This window comes from Hypanus sabinus, chromosome 11 (genome assembly GCF_030144855.1).
Source record: "Hypanus sabinus isolate sHypSab1 chromosome 11, sHypSab1.hap1, whole genome shotgun sequence".
NCBI lineage: Eukaryota > Metazoa > Chordata > Chondrichthyes > Myliobatiformes > Dasyatidae > Hypanus > Hypanus sabinus.
This window is the reverse complement of record NC_082716.1, coordinates 79988884-80014778: the sequence shown is the minus strand read 5'-3', so window position 1 is coordinate 80014778 and position 25895 is coordinate 79988884. Positions and strand designations below refer to the sequence as shown.

General features: G+C 39.6%; 1 protein-coding gene across 3 annotated transcripts in view; it reads left to right on the top strand.

Annotated features, from left to right (window-relative positions):
• tada1 (transcriptional adaptor 1) overlaps positions 1-25895 on the top strand; it is a 101292-nt gene that overhangs the window by 54739 nt on the left and 20658 nt on the right. For all 3 annotated transcript variants that reach the window (XM_059984828.1, XM_059984829.1, XM_059984827.1), the window contains 4 exons: positions 2126-2223; positions 6237-6446; positions 12547-12698; positions 17206-17368. In XM_059984828.1, the coding sequence (XP_059840811.1) occupies positions 2126-2223; positions 6237-6446; positions 12547-12698; positions 17206-17368 (623 nt within the window). The remainder of the gene's footprint in view (positions 1-2125; positions 2224-6236; positions 6447-12546; positions 12699-17205; positions 17369-25895) is intronic.

Below are 25895 nucleotides of genomic sequence, written 5' to 3'. Positions count from 1 at the left end.
TTGTACAATTTATCCATACCCCAAAACATAGCCCAGTGGTCCAAGAATGTAAATCCTTGCTTCCTGCACCAGTTCCTCAGCCACACATTCAGATCCATTATCTCTCTGTTCCTGCCCACTCCAGCACGAGGAACTGGAAGCAAACCAGAGATAACCACCCTGGAAGTCCTGCTTTTCAGCTTTCTTCCGAGTTCTCTGAAGTCCCGCTGCAGAATGTCCTTCCTCTTCTTCCCAATGTCATTTGTGCTGACGTGCACTACCACTTCCGGCTGTTCACTTTCACCCTTGAGGATTCCCTGCAATCGGTCCGTGATGTCCTGGATCCTAGCACCAGGGAGGCAACACACCATCCTTAAATCTCGCCTGTTGCCGCAGAAATCCCTTTCCGTACCTCTTACTATGGAGTCCCCTACTACCACGGCTCTTCCTGATGTCTGACTCCTCGGCTCTGCTTCTGCACCAATTTTCGACTCGCAGACCTGTCTGCCTCTCAGACTGGCAGTATCTTCTGTCCTGACAGCTTCCAAGAGAGTGAACCTGTTTACGAGAGGTACATCCCCTGGGGTCTCCTGTACTTCAAGCATCCTTTCCTTCCTCATCGTCGCCCCCTTTCTCTCTTCCGGTATCCTAGGTGTAACAACCTCACTGTAGCTCCTGTCCAGAAAACTCTCGTTTTCGCAGATGAACCTGAGGTTATCTAGTTCTTTCTCCATTGTTGCAACATGCTCCTTCAGAAGCTGAATCTGGACACACTTTCCACAGCTGTAGCAGCCGGTGGCACCATCAGTGTCCCTGACCTCCCACATTATACACGTAGCACACTGAATCAGCTTAGCGGCCATGTCTTCACCCTCTGCAATTGTGGCGGTGGCTCTCACTCCCTCCTTTCCCACCAGAACAGATCAGAAATCCCTAAGTATCTCATCAGCTTCACATTGAAGGGATCCTTCCCTGTAGTTTCTTATTGCTCCAATGTGATATCATTCTCAGATGCATCTTCTCCTTTGCACCTTTCAATATTCTGAAGAGACCTTTCCCACCAGGATGCTCTGGTTTGCTATTGGATCTCCACCAATACCCACTCCGTCTTACAGCATTTTCCCACATGACTGCCGGAGTTTCAGCATTTATATTTTCACCTGCACCTTTCCTGATGTCCCTGAAATTCTTTCTAAGACAAGCAGCACTTGCTCTATGAGTTCACTGTGTCATTACCTCTACATTAAAAAAAAACCAGATTGAATGCAAAGGACCTCTGTTCACTCTGAAAGGGGTACCCTAAGTATCCAGTTTTCTTTATGTTTAAAGTTGCATCCCACTTATACAGTTACTTTTGGTTTCTGTAAATGAAACTCAAAACCTTTCAACTACCACATGAAAGCATTCTGGACTCAATATTGAATTCAACTGTTCAAGGTAATCAGCTGTTCCAGCATTGTGTCTCACACTTACAGCTTTCAGTTTCTTTTTACTTTTTGTGGTAATTTCAGGATAATTTTCTGCTAATTACATCTCCCATTTGTCCTTTTTAATATTCAATAGCCCTTACTATTTTCTATCATCTGACACCACTACTTGTATCATTCAATACTTCCCAGTCTCCACTCTAACACAGGAACAAAGTAGTAGGACTTTCCCATATCGTATTGATTAAAGTGGGAAATGAGTATGTATAAATGCAACAACACACACAAAATGCTGGTAGAACACAGCAGGCCAGGCAGCATCTGTAGGGAGAAGCGCTGTTGACGTTTCGGGCCGAGACCCTTCGTCAGGACTAACCGAAAGGAAAGTAAGAGCTCTTACTATCTTTCCTTTCAGTTAGTCCTGACGAAGGGTCTCGGCCCGAAAGGTCGACATCGCTTCCCCCTATGGATGCTGCCTGGCCTGCTGTGTTCTACCAGCATTTTGTGTGTGTTGTTGTTTGAATTTCCAGCATCTGCAGATTTCCACGTGTTTGATGTATAAATGCATTTTGTTTTTAAATTTCCTTGATTTAATTGATGCTAAATTTCCTGTGAGAAATTTAAATTGTGTTAATAGGATAAATTATCATTTGTGTTTATGCAAAAGCTGCTGACCATTCTTTGAAAAATATGAAGTCTTTGTACCATTTGTGTTTCAGAGGGAACATCCTCTCTACTATGGAACAGTCAATCGGCTGCTAAACCTGGTAAACCAAAAAGCAAAAAAAAATTTCCATCTCTTCGGGCAAAATTTGAAGTGAGTGATTTTCAATATCATTGAATATTTTCATTTTGACTACTAGGATTTTGCCATAAATACTGATTTCCTCTTAATCAGGCATTAGTAATAGAATGCAAGCTAAGAGAGAATGTAGCAGAGTTATGAGAAAAGTAAGACAAAATTAGAATGGGAAAAAGACTTTGAAGTTAAATCAATGAAACTGTAAAATATTTTTCAAATAGATTAATACAAACTTTGTAATGGAAATATGACCACTAATGGATAGATGGGGCAGTACTACAGGAAATGGTTAACAAAATGCAGAAATAATAAATAATTATTTTGTTCTAATAATTATCATGGTGACAGAAGAGTTGGGCATGTTCATTTCATTACTCAGTGTTTAAAAGAAATGCAGTTAAAATGAAAATGGGATATTTTAAATAAACTTAATGTGGATAAAACTCCTAGTTCAACTGAAGAGAAACTGGAGAGATTGCAAAACATCTTATAATATATAAGGTAAAGCTATTCTTTCAGATGAACGTTGAATATCTGATATAATAACTTTTATTCAGGAAGAAGGTTAGAACATGTCCTAATAACTACCTGAACATTATTGTTAGGAAACTTAATGGAATTCCAATGAGAAGAGAAAATGGAAGAAAGATAAAAAAAAATATATAAAATAAATAGGTGGTTGGATTTCAAAAGATAAAATCTTTCCTAACTAACATTATTGAATTTTTAAGAAATGGCTGGAGCTCCTGTAGGAAAACTGTCTATTATTTAGTGGTTTTATGTTAGTGGTTGTATAAGAAATAGGAGCAGGAGTAGGCCATCTGGCCAGCCTGCTCCGCCATTCAATAAGATCATGGCTGATCTGACCATGGGCTCATCTCCACCTACCTGCCTTTTCCCCATAACCCTTAATTCCCCCACTATGCAATAATCTACCCAACTTGTCTTAAATATGTTTACTGAGGTAGCCTCCACTGCTTCATTGGGCAGAGAATTCCACAGGTTCACCACTCTTGGGAAAAGCAGTTCCTCCTCAACTCTCCTAAATTTATTTCCCCGAACCTTGAGGCTACGTCCTTGAGTTCTAGTCTCACCTGCCAGTGGAAATAACTTTCCTGCCTCTACCTTATATATCCCTTTCATAATTTTATCTTTTTTTATAAGATCTCCTCTCATCCTTCTGAATTCCAGCAAGTACAGTTCCAGGTGACTCAATCTCTCCTCACAGCCTAACCCTCTCATCTCTGGAATCAACCTGGTGAACTTCCTCTGCACCGCTTCCAAATTTAGTATATCCTTCCTCAAGTAAGGAGACCAGAACTGCATGCGGTACTCCAGGTGCGGCCTCATCAGTACCCTATAGAGTTGCAGCATAATCTCCCTGCTCTTAACTTCAATCCCTCCAGCAATAAAAGCCAACATATCATTTGCCTTCTTGATAGCCTGTTGCACCTGCAAGCATCTTTCAATTCATGCACAAGAACTCCCAAGTCCTTCTGCACAGCAGCATGCTGTAATCTTTTACCTTTTTACCTTTTAAGGAAAATAGTCAATGATAAGTCAAAATCATTCAGATTTTCAGAGAGCATTCAATAACATATTCCATATTGATCTAAACAATATGGTCTGAAAATGTGGAATCAGGGATCAAGCATGAGTCAGGAGTCTGCAGAAATTCAGCATGTCATCAAAAACCTTTGGCAAAATTCAATATATGTGTGTGTTAGAAAGTGTGCTGACGAACCGCCTTATGACCTTGTATGGGAGCACCATTGCCTTTGAGTGGAAAATCCTACAGAAGGTAGTGGATTTGGACCAGTACATCACGGGTAAAACCCTCACAACTATTGAGCATATCTACATGATACATTGTAGTAAAAAATCAGCATCCATCATCAAAGATCCTCACCAGTCAGGCCATGCTCTTTTCTAGCTACTGCAATCAGGCAGGTACAGGTGCTTCAGGACTCAAATCACCAGGTTTAAGAACAGTTACTACCCCTCAACCATCAGGCTCTTGAACAAAAGGGGATAACTACACTCATTCTTCTGATATTCTCATAACCTATAGTCTCACCTTAAGGACTTCTTGTTATTTCATGCTCGTTATTTATTGCTATTTATTTATATCTGCATTTCTATAGTTTGTTGTCCGTTGATCCTGTTTACAGTTGCTGTTGTATAGATTTGATAAGTATGCCCACAGAGAAGAATCTCAGGGTTGTCTGTGTGACATGTATGTACTCTGATAATAAATTTTACTTTTACTTTTGAACTTTGAATAGATTGCTGGCTTGAGTCAGGATAAACTGCAGAATGGGAGTAAAGAGTAGCTATGCAATTTAGGAAGGTGGGTAGTGCTGTTTCACAAAATCAGTGCTACAGTCACAGGTGTTCACAGTATACATTAGCAATTTATAAATTTGCAGGTGATTCCGTGTTGAAGAGAACTAAACTAAATTGCAGTATTTTGATAAGGAAAGCTAGAAGGACTACTTCTAGAATGAACAATCTATCTGCAGGCAGGTAGAAGAACCTAGGGATCCAATCACTAAAAATTGTTGCGAAAGTTAGCACGACAATAGAGAAAGTAAACTGAACATTAGGTTTTATTTTGAGAGGGACAGAATTGAATAAATATATGCCAAGTATGTGTCACACCTTTGTTAGACCACAAAATACTGCATAGAATTCTGATTGTCATCTAACAAAACTGACATATTGTCAGTAGAAAGGGTGCAGGCAAGGTTTACAGAGCAATAATGAATAGTTTTGTGTCTCCTGTGTAGGCAAGTCTGAAGTCTGTAAAATTGTGTACAGTTTTGATTGATGAATGCAGAGGGAGTATTATCATATAGGGATGAACAGGAGCCATCAATACAAGATGAACTCCAAGGAATCCAGTAAAGAATTCAGAAGAAATAGCCTTACCTAGAGGTGAGAATGTGAAACTCACTACCATAAGCAATGGTTGAAATCCATAGGACAGATATATGTAAGGGAAGGCTGACTAATCACAAGGGAGAAGTGAATGGAGGATTTACATTGATGGATTTAGCTCAGACAAGATAAGAAAAATACTCAGCTGGAGCATTGTCGCCAGCATAAACTTTTTGGATCAAATGATCTGTATTTGTTTAATATTTTTCTGAACTCTTCTTTCAACTGCTGCAATAAGGCAGTTCAATAGCTAATTAAATCAGTAGGGTAAGACAGTTGGGTTTACATGGAAATAGTAATAGTTCAATGCCAGTGACATTTTATTGTTTTGTATTTTGTGTGAACCATGATTATTCATATATTTTGAGCTTTATTATGTTTTCAAAATCTTGTTACTAGTAAGCAGTGATCCTTAATTTATAACCTTTGTGGTTTAAATATTAAAATCAGCAGATTGTAGTCACCCAGAATACATCTCCAATACAGATGTGGGATTGGAGACCTCATTTATCTCAGCAGGCAATTTAGGCCTGAAGAAGGCAAAAGGCAATAACTCTTATCAATTAATTTACTTTGGTTTATTGAGATGTGCATGTTTTTCATATGTTTTGGTTCACTTGCTTTCATAATTTACATCAGCTTGTTCTCAAATGCCTCTGAACATGTGAGCCTCTCAGGCCATGTGGATCAGAATATATAACTAGGCAGGGCCTCGGCATTATGCTTTTCGAGGGCTGCTGGTACCAAAAACGATCAGCAGAACTGGCCTTCGAAAGGTCAGTAGGAATAGGTGTTAAGTTGAATCCAGCAAAATATGTCCAAAGAATTGCACTGGCTGCTGTATAATAGAGATCATATTATAATTGCTGTCAATTGTATGGAACCAAAGCAGTGTTATAAATAATAAATTTGGAGTAACTTTAGATTTGACCATTTCTTGTTAAGATAATGCAAGGACAGAGTCCATTTTAAAAATAGTAAACATGTAAACATTTTAATTGGCTGTTTTGTATTAGATTTTATAATTCATTTTTAAATGTAATGACTTCACACTTTTTGGTTTTCAAGTTGTTTTCATTTTTCTTCAGCATCGTTTTCAAGCTCAGAATCCTTTATCGGGGGCACAGCACTTTGTGGTAAAGGATCCCCAGGAGGAGGATGATGTGAAGTTTTGTACTCATACCATGGTGCTTCCCACAAGAGGGCAGTTAGAAGGTCGGATGATAGTAACAGCATATGAGTGTGGACTGGACAATGTTTCGGAAGATGCTGTGTCAGCAGTGGTTCATGCATTGGAGGTACTGCATTAGTGTTAATTTTTGATTGACTGCAGACTGTTCATTATGAACAATGTTCATTATAGTTATGTACCTTTTCCCTGCTCTAGTACATAATTATTCCTTTGCTCCCACAAATCCCTCTATCTATGAGATTACTCAGAACCTACATTTGAGGTTTACTTTGCTGAAATGCTTATTAGGATATGATGTTTCAATTGCTATTTCATTTGATATGTTACTTCCCCCTTCCAAAAGCAATCATTTTCATTAATTACCGGTATAGATTAATTGAATCTACACAGCAGATGCAAAACAAAAAATGCTAGAAATAGTCTACCAGGCATTCAACCTCCAAAGAGAAAGTTTAAGGTTTTGATTTGATATCTTTTCATTGAAACAATAAGTTTCAGATTTCCAATATCTGCAATATAATCTCTTTGGTTTAAAGCAGACAACCAATTTAGCCAGTGATCATATTAACTAGATACCATGTTAGATTTTTTTTCAGAAGTTCTTAGCCCTTGAGGTGTTGCCTCTTCCATTTCTGTCATGTTCACTCTTTTTAGAAGAACTCCCCCTTGGCTCTTCTGGTTTGTAAGTTATTAATATATCTTGTTGTCATCTTTACAGAATCCTGAAGTATGCTGTTGCTTACAAAATCCTCATCTATCTTGGAAATCAATATTTGAATCACTCACGCTCGCTTTCTGCCAATCTCACAGGGCTAAAAATGACAAATGCCATCCTTCTTTATTGTAGTACAGGTTGACTATCTGGCAGTCAGTAATCTGTTTCCACCACTGGTTCGGACATGACTTTTGCCAGCCTTATTTCAAATTTCCTGTGTCACCACGCCAACTCTTCACCAGTGTTTTGGTGGTGCCATTAGCAGAATCAGCTGTTGACATGGTCTTTAAAGGAAGCAAGTTATTCCGCATTTATTTTTATAGCCTGTGCTTATTTAGCCATAGTCAGGTCCTCATTGATTAAAGGAAGTGCTTCTCATGGTGTAAAGCACAAGCACCATATGTTATCTATACAATATAAGGTGGAAGTTCTGAAAAAAACTCGATACTGGTACATATGCGACTTGTATAATACAAACTCTTCCATAATTTATGACATAAAGAAACAAAAGAAAAGTTGTTCCAGTTTGTCATTGGCAACAAATCAAAAAAACAGATGTGTATAAAACATAGAAAACCTACTGCACAGTACAGGCCCTTCGACCCACACAGCTGTGCCGAACATGTCCTTACTATAGAAATTACCTAGGGATACCCATAACACTCAGTTTTTCTAAGCTCCATATACCTATCCAGGAGTCCCTTAAAAGACCCGATCGTATCTGCCTCCACCACCGCTGCTGGCAGCCCATTCCATGTACTCACTACTCTCTGTTAAAAAAAACTTAACCCTGACATCTCCTCTGTAGCTACTTCCAAGCACCTTAAAACTGTGCCCTCTTGTGTTAGCCATTTCAGCCCTGAGAAAAAGCTCTGACTATCCACACGGTCAATGCCTCTCATCATCTTGTACACCTATCAGGTCATCTCTCATCCTCTGTCGCTCCAAGGAGAAAAGGCCGAGTTCACTCAACCTATTCTCATAAGGCATGCTCCCCAATCCAGGCAACATCCTTGTAGATCTCTTCTGCACACTTTCTATGGTTCCCACATCCTTCCTGCTATGAGGCAACCAGAACTGAGAACAGTACTCCAAGTGGGGTCTGACCAGGGTCATTTATAGCTGTAACATTACCTCTCAGCTCCTAAACTCAGTCCCATGATTGATGAAGGCCAATGCACTGTATGCCTTCTTAACCAGAGTCAACCTGCGTAGCAGCTTTAAGTGTCCTATGCACTCGGACCCCAAGGTCCCCCTGATCCTCCACACTGCCAAGAGTCTTACCATTAAAACCATATTCTGCCATCATATCTGACCTACCAAAATGAACCTCCTCACACTTATCTGGGTTGTACACCATCTGTCATTTCTCAGACCAGTTTTGCATCCTATTGATGTCCTGCTGTAACCTCTGACAGCCCTCCACACTATCCACCTTTGTGTCATCAGCAAATTTACTAACCCATCCTTCCACTTCCTCAACCAGGTCATTTATAAAAATCATGAAGAGTAAGGGTCTCAGAACAGATCCCTGAGGCACACCACTAGTGACTGACCTCTATGCAGAAATGACCCATCTACAACCACTCTTTGCCTTCTGTGGGCAAGCCAATTCTAGATCCAGAGAGCAATGTCCCCTTGGATCCCATGCCTTCTTACTTTCTCAGTAAGCCTTTCATGGGGTACCTTATCAAATGCCTTGCTGAAATCCATATACACTACATCTACAGCTCTTTCTTCATAAATGTGTTTAGTCACATTCTCCAAGAAATTCTATCAGGCTCGTATGGCACGACCTACCTTTGACAAAACCACGCTGACTATTCCTAATCATATTGTGCCTCTCCAAATGTTCATAAATCTTGCCTCTCAGGATCTTCTCCATCAACTTACCAACCACTGAAGTAAGATCCACTGGTCTTTAATTTCCTGGGCTATCTCTACTCACTTTCTTGAATAAGGGAACAACCTCCTCAGCCCTCCAATCCTCCAGAACCTCTCCTGTCCCCATTGATGATGCAAAGATCATCGCAAGAGCCTCAGCAAGCTCCTCCCTCACCTCCCACGGTAAGCCTGGGGTACATCTCGTACAGTCCTGGTGACTTTAACCAACTTTATGCTTTCCAAAAGCTCCAACACATCCTCTTTCTTAATGCTCAAGCTTTTCAATCTGTTGTAAGTCATCCCTACAATCGCCAAGATCCTTTTCCGTAGTGAATACTGAAGCAAGGTATTCATTAAGTACCTCTGCTATCTCCTCCAGATCCATACATACTTTTTCATTGTCCCATTTGATTGGTCCTTTTCTCTCACATCTTATAAGGAAAAAAATGAAAGATGTTCACAACTAGATAAAGTTCATAAAGTAGTTTAAACGCCTTGTCAGCGAAGGTGTAGAACTGTTAGGGATGGTAAAGGAACAAGCAAAATTATTTCATGAAGAATTAGGACTGGATTATGAGTTTGATTATAATGAAGGGTGGCTTTGGTTTTTCAAGCAGTGACATGGCATAAAATTTTATGCAGTGTGTGATGAAACACAGCAGACAAGGAGCAAGAAAACAGTTGCTGAGTTCGTTGACAAGTTCTCTAAGTTAGTTTCTGATGAAAATTTTAATCCTGAGCAAGCCTGCAAGGCAAGACCAAGGCCTTAAATTGGTGGTGTACTTCAAGACAAACACTGACCTCAAAGGATGCAGAATCACCAACAGGTTATAAAGCATCAAATGATTGTGTTTCTATGTTGGCCTGTTCTAACACTGTAGTAAACACAGTAAACACAGGTGGCAAAAGTATACGTCCCAGCGATAGGCTGGAAAGGCAGAGTGTTGAGAGTTAGGCGAGGTCTGATTACTCTGGGCACCGAGCCGATTTGGATAGATCCAGAACGGCTTTTCCAGGAGTGAGATCTAAGCCTGGAGTGATTCGCCATGGCGGGTCCTAATGTGAGGTTCGGGCAATTGAAACGCTGGCCCAGATAGTCTGGGGGCTCCTTGCTCTGTGATGCTAAGGTTGTAAGACTGCCCCAGCTGCTGTGCTTCATGTCTGCAAACTTTGCAGTGATTTGCTGCACTGATATATTGAACTGAATACTGAGGCTTTAGGCCTACTCTGAGGTGCTCTGGGATTTGGATCAGAATGCTGTTGTTGCTCACTCCTATTGTTTACATGATATATTTTACTTTGTTATTTTTATCCCTCTTTTCTCTGTGGACACTGGGGGTTGGTCTTTTTTAAATCGGGTTCTTTTGGATTCCTTGCTTTGTGACTGCCTGTAAGCAAACAAATCTCAAGGTTGTATAATTTATAAATTCTTTGATAATAAATGCACTTAGAATATTTCAAAGGTATGAAGCAGTTTCCAGTAAATTACTGTGCAAACAAAAAAAGATGGATTACAACTGACATTCCATTGGAATGGTTTGAATGTTACTTTGTTCCAGAAGCGAGAACTCAATGTGACTCTGTTGTTCTGGACAAAAATTGTGAAATAACGCTGATTTTGGATAACTGCTCTGAACATTCAAAACCAGAACTCTTGGTAAAGAATAATGTTTACAATCCACCTAACTGCACACCATTAATTCAGTTCCTGGAAAAGCCTCACCAGCTGGGATTCGGCAAAATCACTAATCTAGCATTGCACAGATCCCAATCATGACAGATTTGTGGTGGTAAACCTGTAGTAAACCATCTCTTCTTATCAGTATTGTCCTCCTCCAACTAGATAACCTTGCAGTTGCCTAGTGATGTTTGACACATACAGTGGTGTTTCTTTTCCTACTCTCATACTTTTGAATATTTCCAGTTATCTATTCCTGGGCCCCTCCTGTGACTGCCCTTCAATATCAGCAAAAAGTAACGTGTACCCTGTAGCACTCTGATGTATGTCACCAATCTGTTTCTCAACTACAATTGTCATTCTGCTTAATTAACAAATAGTAAGGAAAAAAGAACTTTTTTTTTCACCTAAGTATTGGAAAGACCAAAGTCATGACTTTAGCTGGTCACAATGTTTGTTTCATAGCCACTGATTCCATTTTTCTCCTTGGCCGATGTGTGACAATTAACCTGATGGTTTGTAATCTTGGTATCATGGTTACCTAAAATAGATTTTGAATCGTGTCACCTAGTGTGGTTATTTTTGTCTAATATTAGCTGTTTCAACATCTGCCTTGCTTTCTCAACTACTGAACATGCATCTAACCCTTTGTTATATTTGGACATGGTATTCCAAAGTGTTACTCAGGAAACCCTTTCTTCCACCCTCCTTTATGTGTTACTGGGGAGACTCTTTCTTCCACCCTCCTTTATGTGTTACTGGGGAGACACTTACTTCCACCCTCAATTACATTATTATCATCATCCGACCGCTGACTAGGTTGAGCTGACACCTCACATGTGACTGCATAGCTTATAGTTGAACATTGTTTTTATTTTAAAGTTAGCATTATTCTAATCCTAGGCATGGAAGTCACCCTTTCCTGGTAATCTTCTCAAGCCCTGCAGCCTACATTGTTTTTAGCAATTTGGGCATCCTCAAATCACTAAAATGTTGCCTATTGCTTCTGCTTAGTCTTATTTTGTCACTGTTAAGGATGGTTTGCATTTAGATTTAATGAGAAGCTAATGGCCTCTAAATATACGGCTTTTCACTTACTTTAATTACATTTAGCTAATGATTACTGATGTAATTTCTTGGCACAAGTGGCTTTGTTAGAATTGCTGGGGGATTTTGAAGCTTCCTTGAAGGCAACACAATATAGATTGAATCACAGCAATCTCTATGACAACACAATGGATGGACAATGCCAAGGGCGCATTGATCCTTGATGTATTGCTCGCAGATGCTTTGGTACAAGGAATTCCTGCGTGCTCTCCTTATATCGAAAAATAACATGGTAAATTGTAAGCATGTGCCAATCAAAGAGCGATGACATTTAGTAAAAATTTGTAAATTTGTAAGTAATGGAAGTACTAAATTTGAACCAACATTTTTTTAGATAATTAACATGTGAATATTTCTGAATTTTTGGGGTAATTGGAAACTTTCTACATCCCTGACAACAAGAAAATCTGGAGTGTTATTTTGCTAGGTGTCATACATTTAATTTATTAGTTTGCAGGTGGAGCTAGTTAAGGTCTGGCCAATTGGGCACAGTATATAATGCAGAGTCGCGTTGTCACTCTAGGTCATGCTGTTTGTAATCTGTAGCCTGCTTCCAAACATATTAACATCAAGGATAATAAAGACCTCAGTAGGGAATGTGAGTAGATCAGATGTTCTTAGTTGTCTTTACTAAACACAACTTGTGGGAAAATCACTGGACTAGCCCATGGGGTTAGATCAACACAGAAGGCAAAATATGAAGTTGAAATAATGTAAAGAAAACTTGTAACATGTACAGTATTCATTTAGAGACTCTAATGGCTAATCAAAGCAGAAATCATGATTATGAAAAATCATCAAACTGAAATGTTTCTCCTCTAGAATCATCTGAAAGACATCTTGACGGCTGTGATATCCAGGAGGCGGTCGTACCGTTTACGTGATGGTCATTTTAAGTATGCATTTGGAAGCAGCATTAATCCTCAACCATATTTAAAAAACAGCATTATTGCATATAACAACATTATTGACTGGTAAGTAAGATATCAAATTTATATCAACATATTAAATATTTTTGAAAAAAATCAAAATTAATGTAAAATGACCTAAATATGTATTTGCAAGATAAATCCATATCACTTGAAAATTGAATAAACTTTGACAAAATATAACATTTTGTCACTGCTCTTATCTGCAATTATTTTAATCTTTTCAAATGATAGTATTTTGTCTTCAGTTCATTTGCAATATAGAATTGCAATAAATTGCTGCTGATGCCTCTATAGTGCTGTGCTGTACCATTATTGGGAAAGACACTTGAAATTGCTTATTGCCTGTCATTAAGTTGAACATTACAATTCATTGCATGGAATTAAATACCCGAATTGTTGCCATTTTCATAAATAGAAAATGAGGCAGCCAATCTCTGCAATTTCAACTCTTGTAAATAGCGGTGAAACATGTGATTAAATAATCTTTTATATTCATCTGATAGGACCAAGAAGCCACAGTGTAACATGTAATTGCAACAATGAAAAATTAAATCACAACCAAAGTATTTGTTATGTACTTAACTTAAAACCAAAGGAAGAAGAAAAGTTAAGGTTTGAGAGGCAGTTCCTGAACATAACTATGAAATTCGTAGGTTTAAAAAATAGTTTGCATTTTAAATGTTTGTTCTCTTGCAGGAATATTTGTGAAATTACCATTCCATTTAATAGTTTAATCATAAATAAGACTCATTTTTGTAGCCCAAAAATAAATTTGAGGTAAAGGCTGGTGGTTTGTTCAATAGGCAATTTGATGGTGTTCTAATATACTATTTAAATGTAGTGACTGGATCCTAGACCTAGGAGTTCAATTTTGTGGGAGACCCCTCTCTATGGGGGTTAAAAAGTGTTGGCAGTGGAAGAGTTGTAGTTATAAAGTTAGCATTATTCCATGTTTTCTTGTTTTAATTAAAATGTGATTAGAATTGTACAGCAGAAACAGACCTATAGAAGTAGCCGAGTGTGTTGAGCCCTCTAGAATTGCAGGTGATGTGTTGATAGTAGAGACTTCTTCAAGCCAGCTTGATTAAAGTCTCCTGCCACAATGTGACAGTCATCAGGATACACTGATCCATTTTTGTTGATCACAACACATCATTTCTCAAGTGCTAGCTTGACACCTGCCTGAGGTGAGGTGTAAACTGCGGTCAGGATAATGGTGCAGAGCACCTATGGAAGGATTAGAACAAAGCAGACACTTGTAGGATATGTGTTTCACTTGTAAAGTCAGCATTTATTCTCATTCCCATGCCCCTGTGTTGTTTTTTTTATCAACATCAGTAGTTCCTCTGAAGGTTTTTCCACAATGCTGACCATGAAAATGTAGCAATTTATTACCAAGTCAGGATGGTGGAAAGAAGCTTGTAATTAGTTGAAAACTGCCTTTATCTCTTTTGGTAGTAGGGTTTTTCAGTGCGAGGTGCTGTGGAGAGTTACTACACCACATTTCAGAGATGATGGGCATTGTAGTTGCTCTTTTAGCAGTAGAGAAAGTTAATTTTTAAGGTGGTGGGTGCGTGCCAACCAAGCAAGCTGCCTTGTCATGGATGTAATCAAACCTCTTGAATGCGGTTGGAGCTGAACTCATCAGGGCTAGTGATGAATATTCCGTCACATTTGTAATATGTTTTCAAGATGGTAAAGTTCTGTCTAAATCATCACAGGTTACTCATTCTCTGACATCCATATTTGCTTGTGTATGCCAAAACTGTTTTGACAGTGCTTGTCAGTTCCATGTTCCCAGTTCTTTGTAAGTCTAAATCCTGGAATTCCCTAACCCGGGGGTCGGCAACCATTACCACTGAAAGAGCCATATGGACCCATTTCCCACAGAAAAGAAAACACTGGGAGCCACAAAACCCGATTGACATTAAAAATGAAATAACACTGCATACAATGTTTTTTTTTGCCTTTATGCTATGTATAAACAAACTATAATGTGTTGCATTTATGAAATTGATGAACTCCTGCAGAGAAAACGAAATTACATTTCTGCATGCAACAAAAGCATTTTGAACTCCGAGAAAAAGATGTTGGGTTGAAGGTTACTCCATAGTTAGCCTACCTTCGATCGAAAAATTAAAAGAAATCGCGCACTGGCGGGTGTCAGGGATTGGCAGTGGTGACGTATATTAATAGCGATAAAGAAACACGTTGTGGCGGTGTGCTACACGCAGCGCTAAAATAACGACACTGCAGTCAAAGATAACTTTATTCGAACTAAACAGCCTTGCTTTAAAGCCTCCCTCAACCCGCCCCCCCCATGGGTGCGGATGCTCCAAAAGACACGTACTCACAAACTCCCGTAGGCTATCTCCCTTAGCCGGAACGGTGGCTAATTGTGAGCCGGTTCGGATGTGCCAGGAAATGGGGTCGCCACAACGTTTTATCTAGATTGTACAAGATCACCACAATCTTCAAATTTTGAATTACATTTCAAAAACTAACAAACCACGGGGAGCCGCAGCACAGAGATGAAAGAGCTGCATGCAGCTCCGGAGCCGTGGGTTGCCAACCCCTGCCCTAACCCAACAAAGGTTTGGGAGCATCCTTACTAGAAAGATGCAGTGTTTCAAAGTTCAAAGTAAATTTATTATCAAAGTTGATACATGTCACCATATATTACTTTGAGATTCATTTTCTTGCAGGCCTTCACAGTAGAACAAAGAAATGCAATACAGTAAATGAAAAACTATACACAAAGACTGGCAAGCAACCAGTCTCTGTTTGTGTGTAGCAGTCAAGAGGACAGTATGCCACAACAGCACCACTTTGGGTAATTAGGGATGAACAAAGAGGGCAGATGTTGCCAGCTGTACTCAAAAAAATAAGATTGAATGTCAGCAGTTCCCGGACAGATATAGATGTGTGGAAGTGAATAGACTAGGAGGGATGAGTGTACCTGGAGTGAGATGATGTGCTGGAGTAGCTATGAGAAAACAAGATTCAATGTATTTTTGTGCTACATCATGTTGCATTTTAGCATGCCACTGTGCACAGCTTTTCTGCTGTGAAGGCGTCTTAAAAGTCTTAAGCATTGAATTCAAGTACCTGTTGCTTACTCACTCCTTAGCTACACTTTCTTTCACTGGCAAGTCTGTTCCCATTACAGTATAGAAGGGCATGTTTGTGCTGTTCTTCCAGCAAACTTTAAATACATGGATTTCATTCTTTCAATTTATGTTTTGCTACCACCTTCAAAATTAATCAGACTTAGCTTGCAGTAGGCTTTAAAACATTGGGGTTGTAATTGACTTCTCATTATTTGATTTAATTGTTCAGAAAATGTGAATAATATGGATTCACTGGTAAGAGTGAAAGACCACTGACAGATATTGTTTGGCTTTTGGTGTGGTACTTAATTACACCTTCACCTCTACTCTGCTCCCACCTTCTGCTTCCATTCTTCCTCTTCCCAGAACATAAGGAAGTTAAACTAGTGATCAATGTAATCTGGTTTCCAAATTTTCAGTGGATCATACCTACGCTTTGCTCACTTTTGCTGCTATGACACTCCACTATAGTGGAATGATCAAAGCTGTACTTTGTGAAAAGGTTGAGCAAATTGGGTTTATTTAATCTATAGTTTAAAAGTGCAAGAGGTAATCTCATTGAAACATTAGATTTGGAATGAGATTGAAAGGTTAGCTGCTGGGATGTTGTTTTCTTTTGCTGATGAATCTGGAAGCAGATGGCGTAGATTCAGGATACGAGAGCTTACATTTAGCATTGAGAATAGGAATTCCCTCTGCTCTGAGGGAATTTTACAATAGGATGAGACAAGAAGCTGTTGAAACTTTTTGAGTGATAGAGCAGACATGCTAGGACTTGCTGCTGCTTTTTATTTTCAAAACTCTACTTTGAATGTACATGTTCTCCAGTCTTTTGGTGATTTTTAATACGCACCAATTGTTTGGCACTGATTTTGTCACACTAATAGTGTGTTATGATATGATTCTGCATTAAAGAGGACATAAAATTGTAGACTGCTGCTGTGGTCAACATAACTAATCAAGTGGCAAAACTGAGTTTGGCCACGTGAAGTAATAGTTCCAATAATTTTACTGAGTAGCCTACAGACTTACGATATATTTGTTGATGTATCTAAGCCAGTCTGAAGGCAAAATCAAGTTAACCATATGCCTTTGCTTTGCTACATGTAGGATGTTTGCTCTAATGTCTTATGAACTTTTTGTGCATTGTGGTAGTGTTTGCAATCATGTTTGTTCTTTTATTCTGTAACTTAACATTTTAATTTAAAGTGACAATTGTTTTAATTAATGCTTATTTGAATTTTCTGCAGTATATTTTGAAGCTCATTAAGAAGCAATTGTAAAATTGGCAATGGATATTTTAATGTTCCAGCTTTTTATTTTGGTTCATAATTTGCTTGTTAAGATTTCTGAAGATGAGTTTGCAATCTACAGAAGAATGGAAATGTTTTTGTCCAGAGGAATATGGATTTTCATTATTTTTTTTCCTTCTGACCCAGCCCCCCTCCTGGTATGCAGCTAACTGCTGGACAGAACTCAGGTCCTCACATCTCCTCAGATGATGTGGAGCAGCAGGCAGCCCTTCTTTTGGCCTGTTCTGGTGAAGATATGCTAGCTACTCTCCCACCTGTGAACATGTATGACCTTCTTGAAGCTCTCCAGGTAAATTGTATTGTGTAGCATTGCCCTAGATTTGTGGATCTAGTTTTATTATTAAATTTATGAGTAAATAGCCTACCATGAGAAAACTACAGTGATAAAAATTAAGTAAATTTGCTATTTTCTTCTTATCTAATTTCTTGGCTGTGTTTGATCATTACGCAGAACCTTTTATGTCTATTTGAACCCAAATCTAATCGTTATCACTCATAGAGTCATAGAAGAATACTGTGCAGAATGAGGCCCTTCAGCCCAACCATTCCACATGCCAACCACATTGTCCACCTAGGTAGTCCCAATTTCCTACATTCAACCTATATGCCTGTAAGCTCAGCCCTCTCATGTATCTCTCTGAGTGCTTCTTAAATGATACTATTGTACCTGCCTGAACCAAAATGTTGAATATTGAGGCACCATTTCAAGAGATTGCAATTTTCAGAAGAGATATCTATTTCCTATTTTTTCATACTTCATATTTTTTCACAAAATGTAGTTATTATATTTCTGTCTACATTCATGGCAAAGTTAAATATTGCAGCAGTACAGATTGTTACATACTGATCATGTCATGCAAGTGTTAGTATTGAAACTGCATGGAAAAGTACATGCACCGTTCTTAAAGTCAGCCCTTATTTTCTTGCTACCTCTTCCACCACCTTGAACATTCACTCCGCTCACCAGCAGTGTATAGTTGCTATAGTGTGTACGTTCTACAAAATACACTGAATTTATACATGCAGATTACTCTTAACAGCACCTCCTTCTATTAGCCCTTCGTATCTCTCCCACGTACAGATTGGAATTCCATTATGCATTTCCTCATATTTAGTGATTATTCACAATTTATGGCTTAGATCTTCTAGATTATCCTAGCCATGGCCAGACTGCACCCTATATAAACCAACTTCCTGTTGGTTGTGCTTATATTTCCACAACTATCCTGATGTTACCTTGCACTCTGCATAAACAAGAATTATGTGTGCCCACATTGGCCTAGGAATTATCCAGGTCTCTTCAGTAAGATGGAGAAAGCTTTACTGAACATTTTAAACAACAACACACACAAAATGCTGGTAGAACACAGCAGGCTAGGCAGCATCTATAGGGAGAAGCGATGTTGACGTCTCGGGCCGAGACCCTTCGTCAGGACTAACCGAAAGGAAAGATAGTGAGAGATTTGAAAGTAGAGGGGGGAATGGGAAATGCTAAATGAAAGGAGTGGACTGGAGGGGGTGGGATGAAGCTAAGAGCTGGAAAGGTGATTGGCGAAAGTGATACAGAGCTGGAGAAGGGAAAGGATCATGGGATGGGAGGCCTCAGGAGAAAGAAAGGGGGGGGGAGCACCAGAGGGAGATGGAGAACAGGCAAACAACTAAATATGTCAGGGATGGGGTAAGAAGGGGAGGAGGGGCATTAACAGAAGTTAGAGAAGTCAATGTTCATGCCATCAGGTTGGAGGCTACCCAGCCGGTATATAAGGTGTTGTTCCTCGAACCTGAGATTGGATTCATTTTGACATTTTGAACATTTTAATTCTTTTCTGTAATGTTAAGAATTGGACTGGTACAACAACCATAATTCCCCCTTTTCATCCTAATTGCTTCTTAATAGTTTTTCTTTAGCCTTCTTAACTTGAGAAAATAAATGTCAGACTGGTTATTCATCTTACTGAGGAAGTAGGATATTTATCAAAGATACATCCCTTCTAGCAAGCCGTATACCATCCCTGTGTTGGGCCAAGTGGTTAAGGCGTTGGTCTAGTGATCTGAAGGTCGCTAGTTCAAGCCTCAGCTAAGGCAGTGTGTTGTGTCCTTGAGCAAGTCACTTAACCACCAATTGCTCTGCGATGACACCGGTGCCAAGCTGTTACGGCCCTTGCCCTTCCCTTGGATAGTCCTTCCCTTGGATAACATCGGTGGCGTAGAGAGGGGAGACTTGCAGCATGGGCAACTGCCGGTCTTCCACACAACCCTGCCCAGGCCTGCGCCCTGGAAACTTTCAAGACTGACGGATGCCTATACCATCCCTGTCTCTCTTTTCCCACTTATAAACTTGACAACCCAATCTCTCGATCTTTCTCCATCCATCCTCTGCCATCACCCTCACATCTAGCCTGAGAATGTCATTGCAGGAAGGTGTAAGATAAAAATATGCATTCAAAGTTGATTTCCTGTTTCACTTGTTATATTCACAACTTAAATTGAACTAATTTCTTTGGATAAGGGGATCCTGAATTTAGTGTCTGGTCTAAACTCTATTATCTGTCCCCTCCTCTATAGTGAATGTAGGGGTTTCACATGTGGAATTAGAAAATGCTGAGAGTAACCAGCAGGTCAGGGAGCCTTTGTGGACAGAGATATAGAGTTAACTTTTCAAGTGGATGATCCATTATAAATAGGAAAAGTTGCAGTGAAGGATGATGAGAACAAAGAGAATATAATCAAAAGAGACCACAAGTAAGTGAATGACACAAATGGTGCTGAGTGGGAAGAGATAATCAAGTTAATCACAGTTAATGGTAACTGTTCTCTCTGCCGAAGATTTGAGTATAAGGAGATTTAAGTTAGAAGGGTGAGGTAAACTAGAGAAAACAAATTACTGCAATTTACTGAACTATGAAATAAAAGATGAGGCTGAAAATATTCAACATGTTACACAGCCTCTTCATGGAGAGAAAGAGAGATCTTTAATGCTACAGATAAGAAAAAGAGAGTGTCAGATGTAAGGGAGAATATGACTTCTTAAGGTCCAGAGGAGCAGTGAATACAGCCAGGGAAAAATACATGTCCTGCTAATTTCATTGCAATTAAACACGTATTCTTATCCTGCTCTACTCACTGTTCCTCTGAACTTTTAAGTTCCGCAGTCAGCATTCTTCCTTACTTCTGACACTATCTTTTTATCATTTTTTTTGTATTTTAATCTTTTGCAGGATTGTGGGCAACATGGGGAAAAACAACAATTAATGTTCATGGTAATTGCTCACAAAAGTGATGAGCTCCCCTCCTAAACTGTCCAGGATCCTGTGTGAGTTGGAGGGTTAGGTCTTTTTGAGCACCTGCTGCTCTTGAGTATTGAGGTGGATACATTGTAGCCTTCAGAGTTGCTGTAGAAAAGGTCATCATCAATTGAAACAGTGCATTTTTTAGAAGGTACCTATTGCAATTAATTTACAAAGATGGAGGAGGTAAAACTTGATGGATTGTAAATCAATTATGTTAACTATCATTGGTAGATGATTAAACATGTAATTGTGAAGTACAAGTACTGTAGATTCTGGTTATTTGGGCCATCAGTTAATCAGGGCGGCTGCTGACTTAGGACAACTTTTAAAGAACAAAAACAAATCAAGAAAATAGCTTGAATTCCCTTCATTTATTTGGGACACTGTGCTGCTTAGTTGGGACAGAAGATTGTTGCCAAACTAGTGTCAGTCCTACACACTTATGTGGCTATTAGGCACTACACCGTACTTACAGTGATCAGTTTTTAAGTAGTATCAATTACATGTGTGTGTTCAAAAAGCAGTGATTTTTTTGTCACAGATGGTTGGCAAGAAATAAGCAGTATGACAATTCAGAACTGTTTTACTTGCTGCGGCTTCAATCATTCAGGCTTGGAGATGACAGAAACATCCTGGAGTGAAAATGAAACAATTTCACTACATCAACAAGTTAGGAACTACAAATAATTTGAAGGTATTGACAATCATCTTGAATGTTACAATGAAGATGAAGATTTGAAGGATGCAATCATTGAAATCATTGTATTGTTACAAAATCCCGTAACTGGATCACTTACCAGCAAAGATAGAGAGGTCCGTTGAAGTCTGATGGTACTATTTTTAAAAGTCTTTATTTATGAAGGGGCTCAAAAATAAGATTAATACAAACATTCAGATAATATACGTCGTCACTGCTCAATCTAAAAGCGCGGGTCTAATAATAACCATCAATAAGAAACAGCTTGATCGTTTGTCTAGGGGATAATATATTGTCCGATGGAAATATAAAAGTCACTCAGTTCCTGCAGGCCTCAGCCTTTTGGGGGGGGGGGGGGGGGGGGACCGCTGGGTTTTCACTTGTTGGAGAGAGAGAGATTGGTGAGAAAAGAAACTTGCCCGGGTCTTTTATGAAGCGAATCCGTTGAATCAGGGAAGCGGGCTTCCCCATTGTTTGGTAAAAGCTGGTTTCCATGGTTCCAGTCACCGATTCCAGCAACGGAATCGAACGCACGTGACTTCCTTCAAATGGCTTCCCGCTACTACGGGATCGTTAGCGTTTCTTCTGGTGCGTCTGAAGGGGGTGTTCCCCCAGACCCTCTTTTATACTTCCTTACGGGGTCTCAGATGTCAATCAGGTTGGGATGATGCAATCTCTCTCTCAACCAGCCCACTTTGCCCGAGGGCTTGCACGTAGAATAGTCCCCAATCCACAAACGTGGTCTCCAGGAGACGATGGTCAATGTAGCATTATTTTGCATCGCGGTGGAACGAGGTATTCGGCACGTCTCTCTCTCTCATTTCCTGGGTCTCCTGAACGGACTCAATAGTGATCTTGCGATTCTCACAAAGGAGGGGGCTACCCCGCACCCTTTGGCCCCTCAGAGCTGTGGTACATTCATAACAGTATGAAGGCAGTTTATTAGCTACGTTAAGTGTCTGCTGATTTTGTTCATTTACAGTCAATCAAAAGAACAGCAGGATATACAGTTTGAATTCCTCTGTCGATAACTTATAGTTAATAACTATAGTACTGTTGTAGCTTTGGAAGTGTTTTAATTTGTATTGTATTTCATTTAAATGCATAATATGTTACTCCATTAAACAGTAGTTTGTTTTTTTAATACCTTTTTTAACTAATTCTAAGAAACTGACTAATTGGGGCAGCAGGGCGCTGATGCCACTATGCCACCAGCAATATTTGAAATTTATCAGCATATACTTGAATGTTGCCCAAGTGTTGTTGTATAGTATGTAGGCATGGAATGCATGATTATATGAGGAATTGCAAATGAATGTCAATGAATGCCTCTGCTTATTGAAGATTTTTTCCTGAAATAATTAAAGATATCTGAGCTTGGATTAATGCTCAGAGCAGTTTACTGTGGCTGTCAAGATTTCCCTTCAACAACCACTACGTGATTGCAGTCTTTGATGCTACATTTGGCCAGTTACTGTAAAGACATTTACTTTCTGTTCTGCTTTAGAATTCAGGTTTTATGTGCATTTGGTTTGTCTTTATTCTGGTCTGGAGTTTTGTGGTTAAGGGAGAACCACAACTCTCCCATCATGAAGCAGGCTGTAAGTGATTAAGTGTAACTTGGGAAATCTGTTAATGCTTTCCATCTACTTAATGATGATTCAGACTTTAATGATGGGGTAGGAATTACAAGTTTGGATTTGTTTTGCATTTTGTGGATTGTATCTTAAGAGCATTTTCCCACATTGTTTAAAAGATGTCACTATTCCAATTATTGTGGTACATTTATCTAAAGGTGCAGTAAATTCCTGAGCATGTCTTCACTGTCTGCAGTTTGAATGTTATTGGTTCCAAGCCTTGGTGTTCTCAGCCATTCCTTAATATTTTGTTGTAGTGGAGACCTCTAGAGGGAGCCAAGGCTATGGTGGGGAGAAACCACATAGATTAAGTTAATGAAACAAAGTAGTTATTTAACTGTTGGTTGTTATCCACCACTGAACGGGAGAGAACTGAAGAAAGGTGGCGCTGGTGATACATAACAGAGTTTTATGGACGGCTCACAAAACTTCTCAATATATTTTTCTGAACAACTATTGCTGCAATCGGCTGCCTTTCATATCGCTTTAAGAACGTAGTTTGAACCGTCTAAAGAAACTAATGAGTTTTCCAATATCCAGAAGGGCTTTGCGGACTTGACTTTCAGGAATGCAGATATGGCACCTTTAAGAGAATAAAGCTTGGCCATCGCCATGGCTGGAGGAGAGGTTGGCAGGGAGCGCTTCAAGCCAGACTAAAATAGCAGGATGTAAAACTTCCTCTACCTAGTATCTCATTAGCAAATGCACAGTCACTGGAGAGCAAGATAGAACACCTGAAGGCAAGATTGCTGTATCACACGGAAATGTAGCATTTACAGAGATATGGCTCACCTTGGACAACCTAGATATGGCGGTTAGTCTCGAGTTTCTCGATTCACCATGGGCAGAAAGTAGTGGTCTGTGTTTCATGATAAACTCTTTCTGGTGTTCAGACGTAGTGGTCTTGTCACACTCTTGTTCTCCCAATCTGAACACCTAATGATTAAGTGCCGTCCGTACTATTTACCAAGAGAGTTCTCCTCCATAATCCTGACTGCAGTTTACATGCTACCCAAGGCCAATGTTAAGTGAGCACTTGATATATTAAGTGCCACAATTACCGTAAATTCTGGTGTATAAGCTGAGAATTTAGTCCTAAATTTTGGTCCTAAAATTAGGGGTCGGCTTGTACAGAGGGTGCCAACTTTGGAAAAGTGAATACACAGAAGACAGGTCGTATTTATTGGCTGTTTTTGAGTCAAGTATAAAAGAAAATGCAAACACTTATGAAATCTACACAAAAGAAAAGATCTACAGAACACATTCTGTTTCTAAATTTACTTGTACACTTGTCAGACGTTCAGAGCTTGAAACTCTGACACTATTCATTATCTGACTCTCTGAAAATCATGTCCCATTCTTTGGCAGTCACCGTATCATCATATGGATTGTCAATTTATGCTTCTGCATTGTCATTTGCAGCTTTACTGGCTGCCAAATCTCCATCATCTTCTTCACAAAGCAAATGATCTTCACTGCCATCCAAAGCATTGCTGACGCTGCACTTCTTGAAGGTCTTCACATTGCACTCGGCCTTCATTTCCTGCCACAATGCGCTACCCACTCGCTAACTGTCACTGGAGATGCGACCCTCATATGTCCTGCTGGAGTGAATGGCTGATTTCCAGACATCATCCATTCATTCCACTTTCGATGCTTGAATTCTTTGAATAGTTTAAACTCACATCTAGTGGCTGGAGCACAGATGTCAAACCACTGGGGAGCCACTGTCCGTATTTTCAGATTTCACTGCTGCTTTTGTCTCACCTGACAAGTGCACTTACATTTCAGAAGATTCTTTACCTAGTCCAAAACTTCCCTCCCTGCTTTATTAGGAATTCGCTTATAATGCTCTACAATATGTAGGCCTATTTTCTTAGCAGGTACTGGTTCACAAAATTTCCAGGTTCCGGATCCAGCAAAGCTGAGTACCGACATGTGAGATCAGAATCAGAATCAGACTTTAATCGCCAAGTACCTGTGCACATACAAGGAATTTACTTCCGGCAGATGTTGTCTCTCTGCTCATAACAATAATAATGATAAATATAAATGAAAATATAGATTATACATACAGGTAGTGCAATCCAAGTAATAGTTAGCCGACAGTTAACCGGCAGTTAACTGTTCAGCAAAGTGACCGCAGTAGGGAAAAAACTTCTTCAGTGCTGGAGGGATCTGAAGTGCCTACCAGACGGAAGCTGTTCAAACAGTCCTTGCGCAGGATGGAAGGAGTCCTTTATGATGTTCCCCGCCCTCTTCTTCAACCTGGAAGAGTGCAGGTTCACAATAGAGGGCAGGGAGGCTCCAGTGATGCGCTCGGCAGTCCTCACTGTGCGCTGTAGTCTGGTTCTATCCTGCTTGGTGGCGGCTCCAAACCACACAGTGATGAAGGTGCACAGGACAGACTCAATGACTGCAGTGTAGAAGTGCATGCACTTTGGCAGAAGCCATGCACTTTAGCCTCTGCCTGTATGCAGGTAGGAGGAGGACAGCCAGATGATCAGATTTCCTGAAATGCAGTCCAGGCATCAAACTGTAGGCATTCCTGCTGATCGTATAGCAGTGGTCAAGTGCTGCAGAGGATATGTCAGTGATAAGGAATTTCATGGTGATTTTTATGATCAGCAGTGCAAAATCCATAAGGTATACCCAAAAGTAGTCAGGAAGATTCTTTGAGCAAGTTTGACTGAAGTCCCCAGCAATGATTTGAAAGGCGTCAGAGTAGGCTGATTTTTCTTTGGTACCATAAATTCCGATGTATAAGCCAAACTAGAGTATAAGCCAGCCGCACCCCACCCCTGACCATTTTCAAGGTTAAAAAAGTGACTTTTCATGTTACCTTTGTATAAGCCGACCCCTTTTGTAGAGGTTTTTGACTTAACCAGAAAAGATCACAAGATCTTTTCAGATCCCTCCAGACTAAGACTAATAGGCACTGGAGAAGTTTTTTCCCTACTGCAGTCACTTTGCTGAACAGTTAACTGCCAGTTAACTGTCGGCTAACTATTACTTGGATTGCACTACCTGTATGTATAATCTATATTTTCATTTATATTTATCATTATTATTGTTCTGAGCAGAGAGACAACATCTGCCGGAAGTAAATTCCTTGTATGTGCACAGGTACTTGGCGATTAAAGTCTGATTCTGATTCTGATTCAGAAGTAAGGATAATGAGGAGGTGGCCCT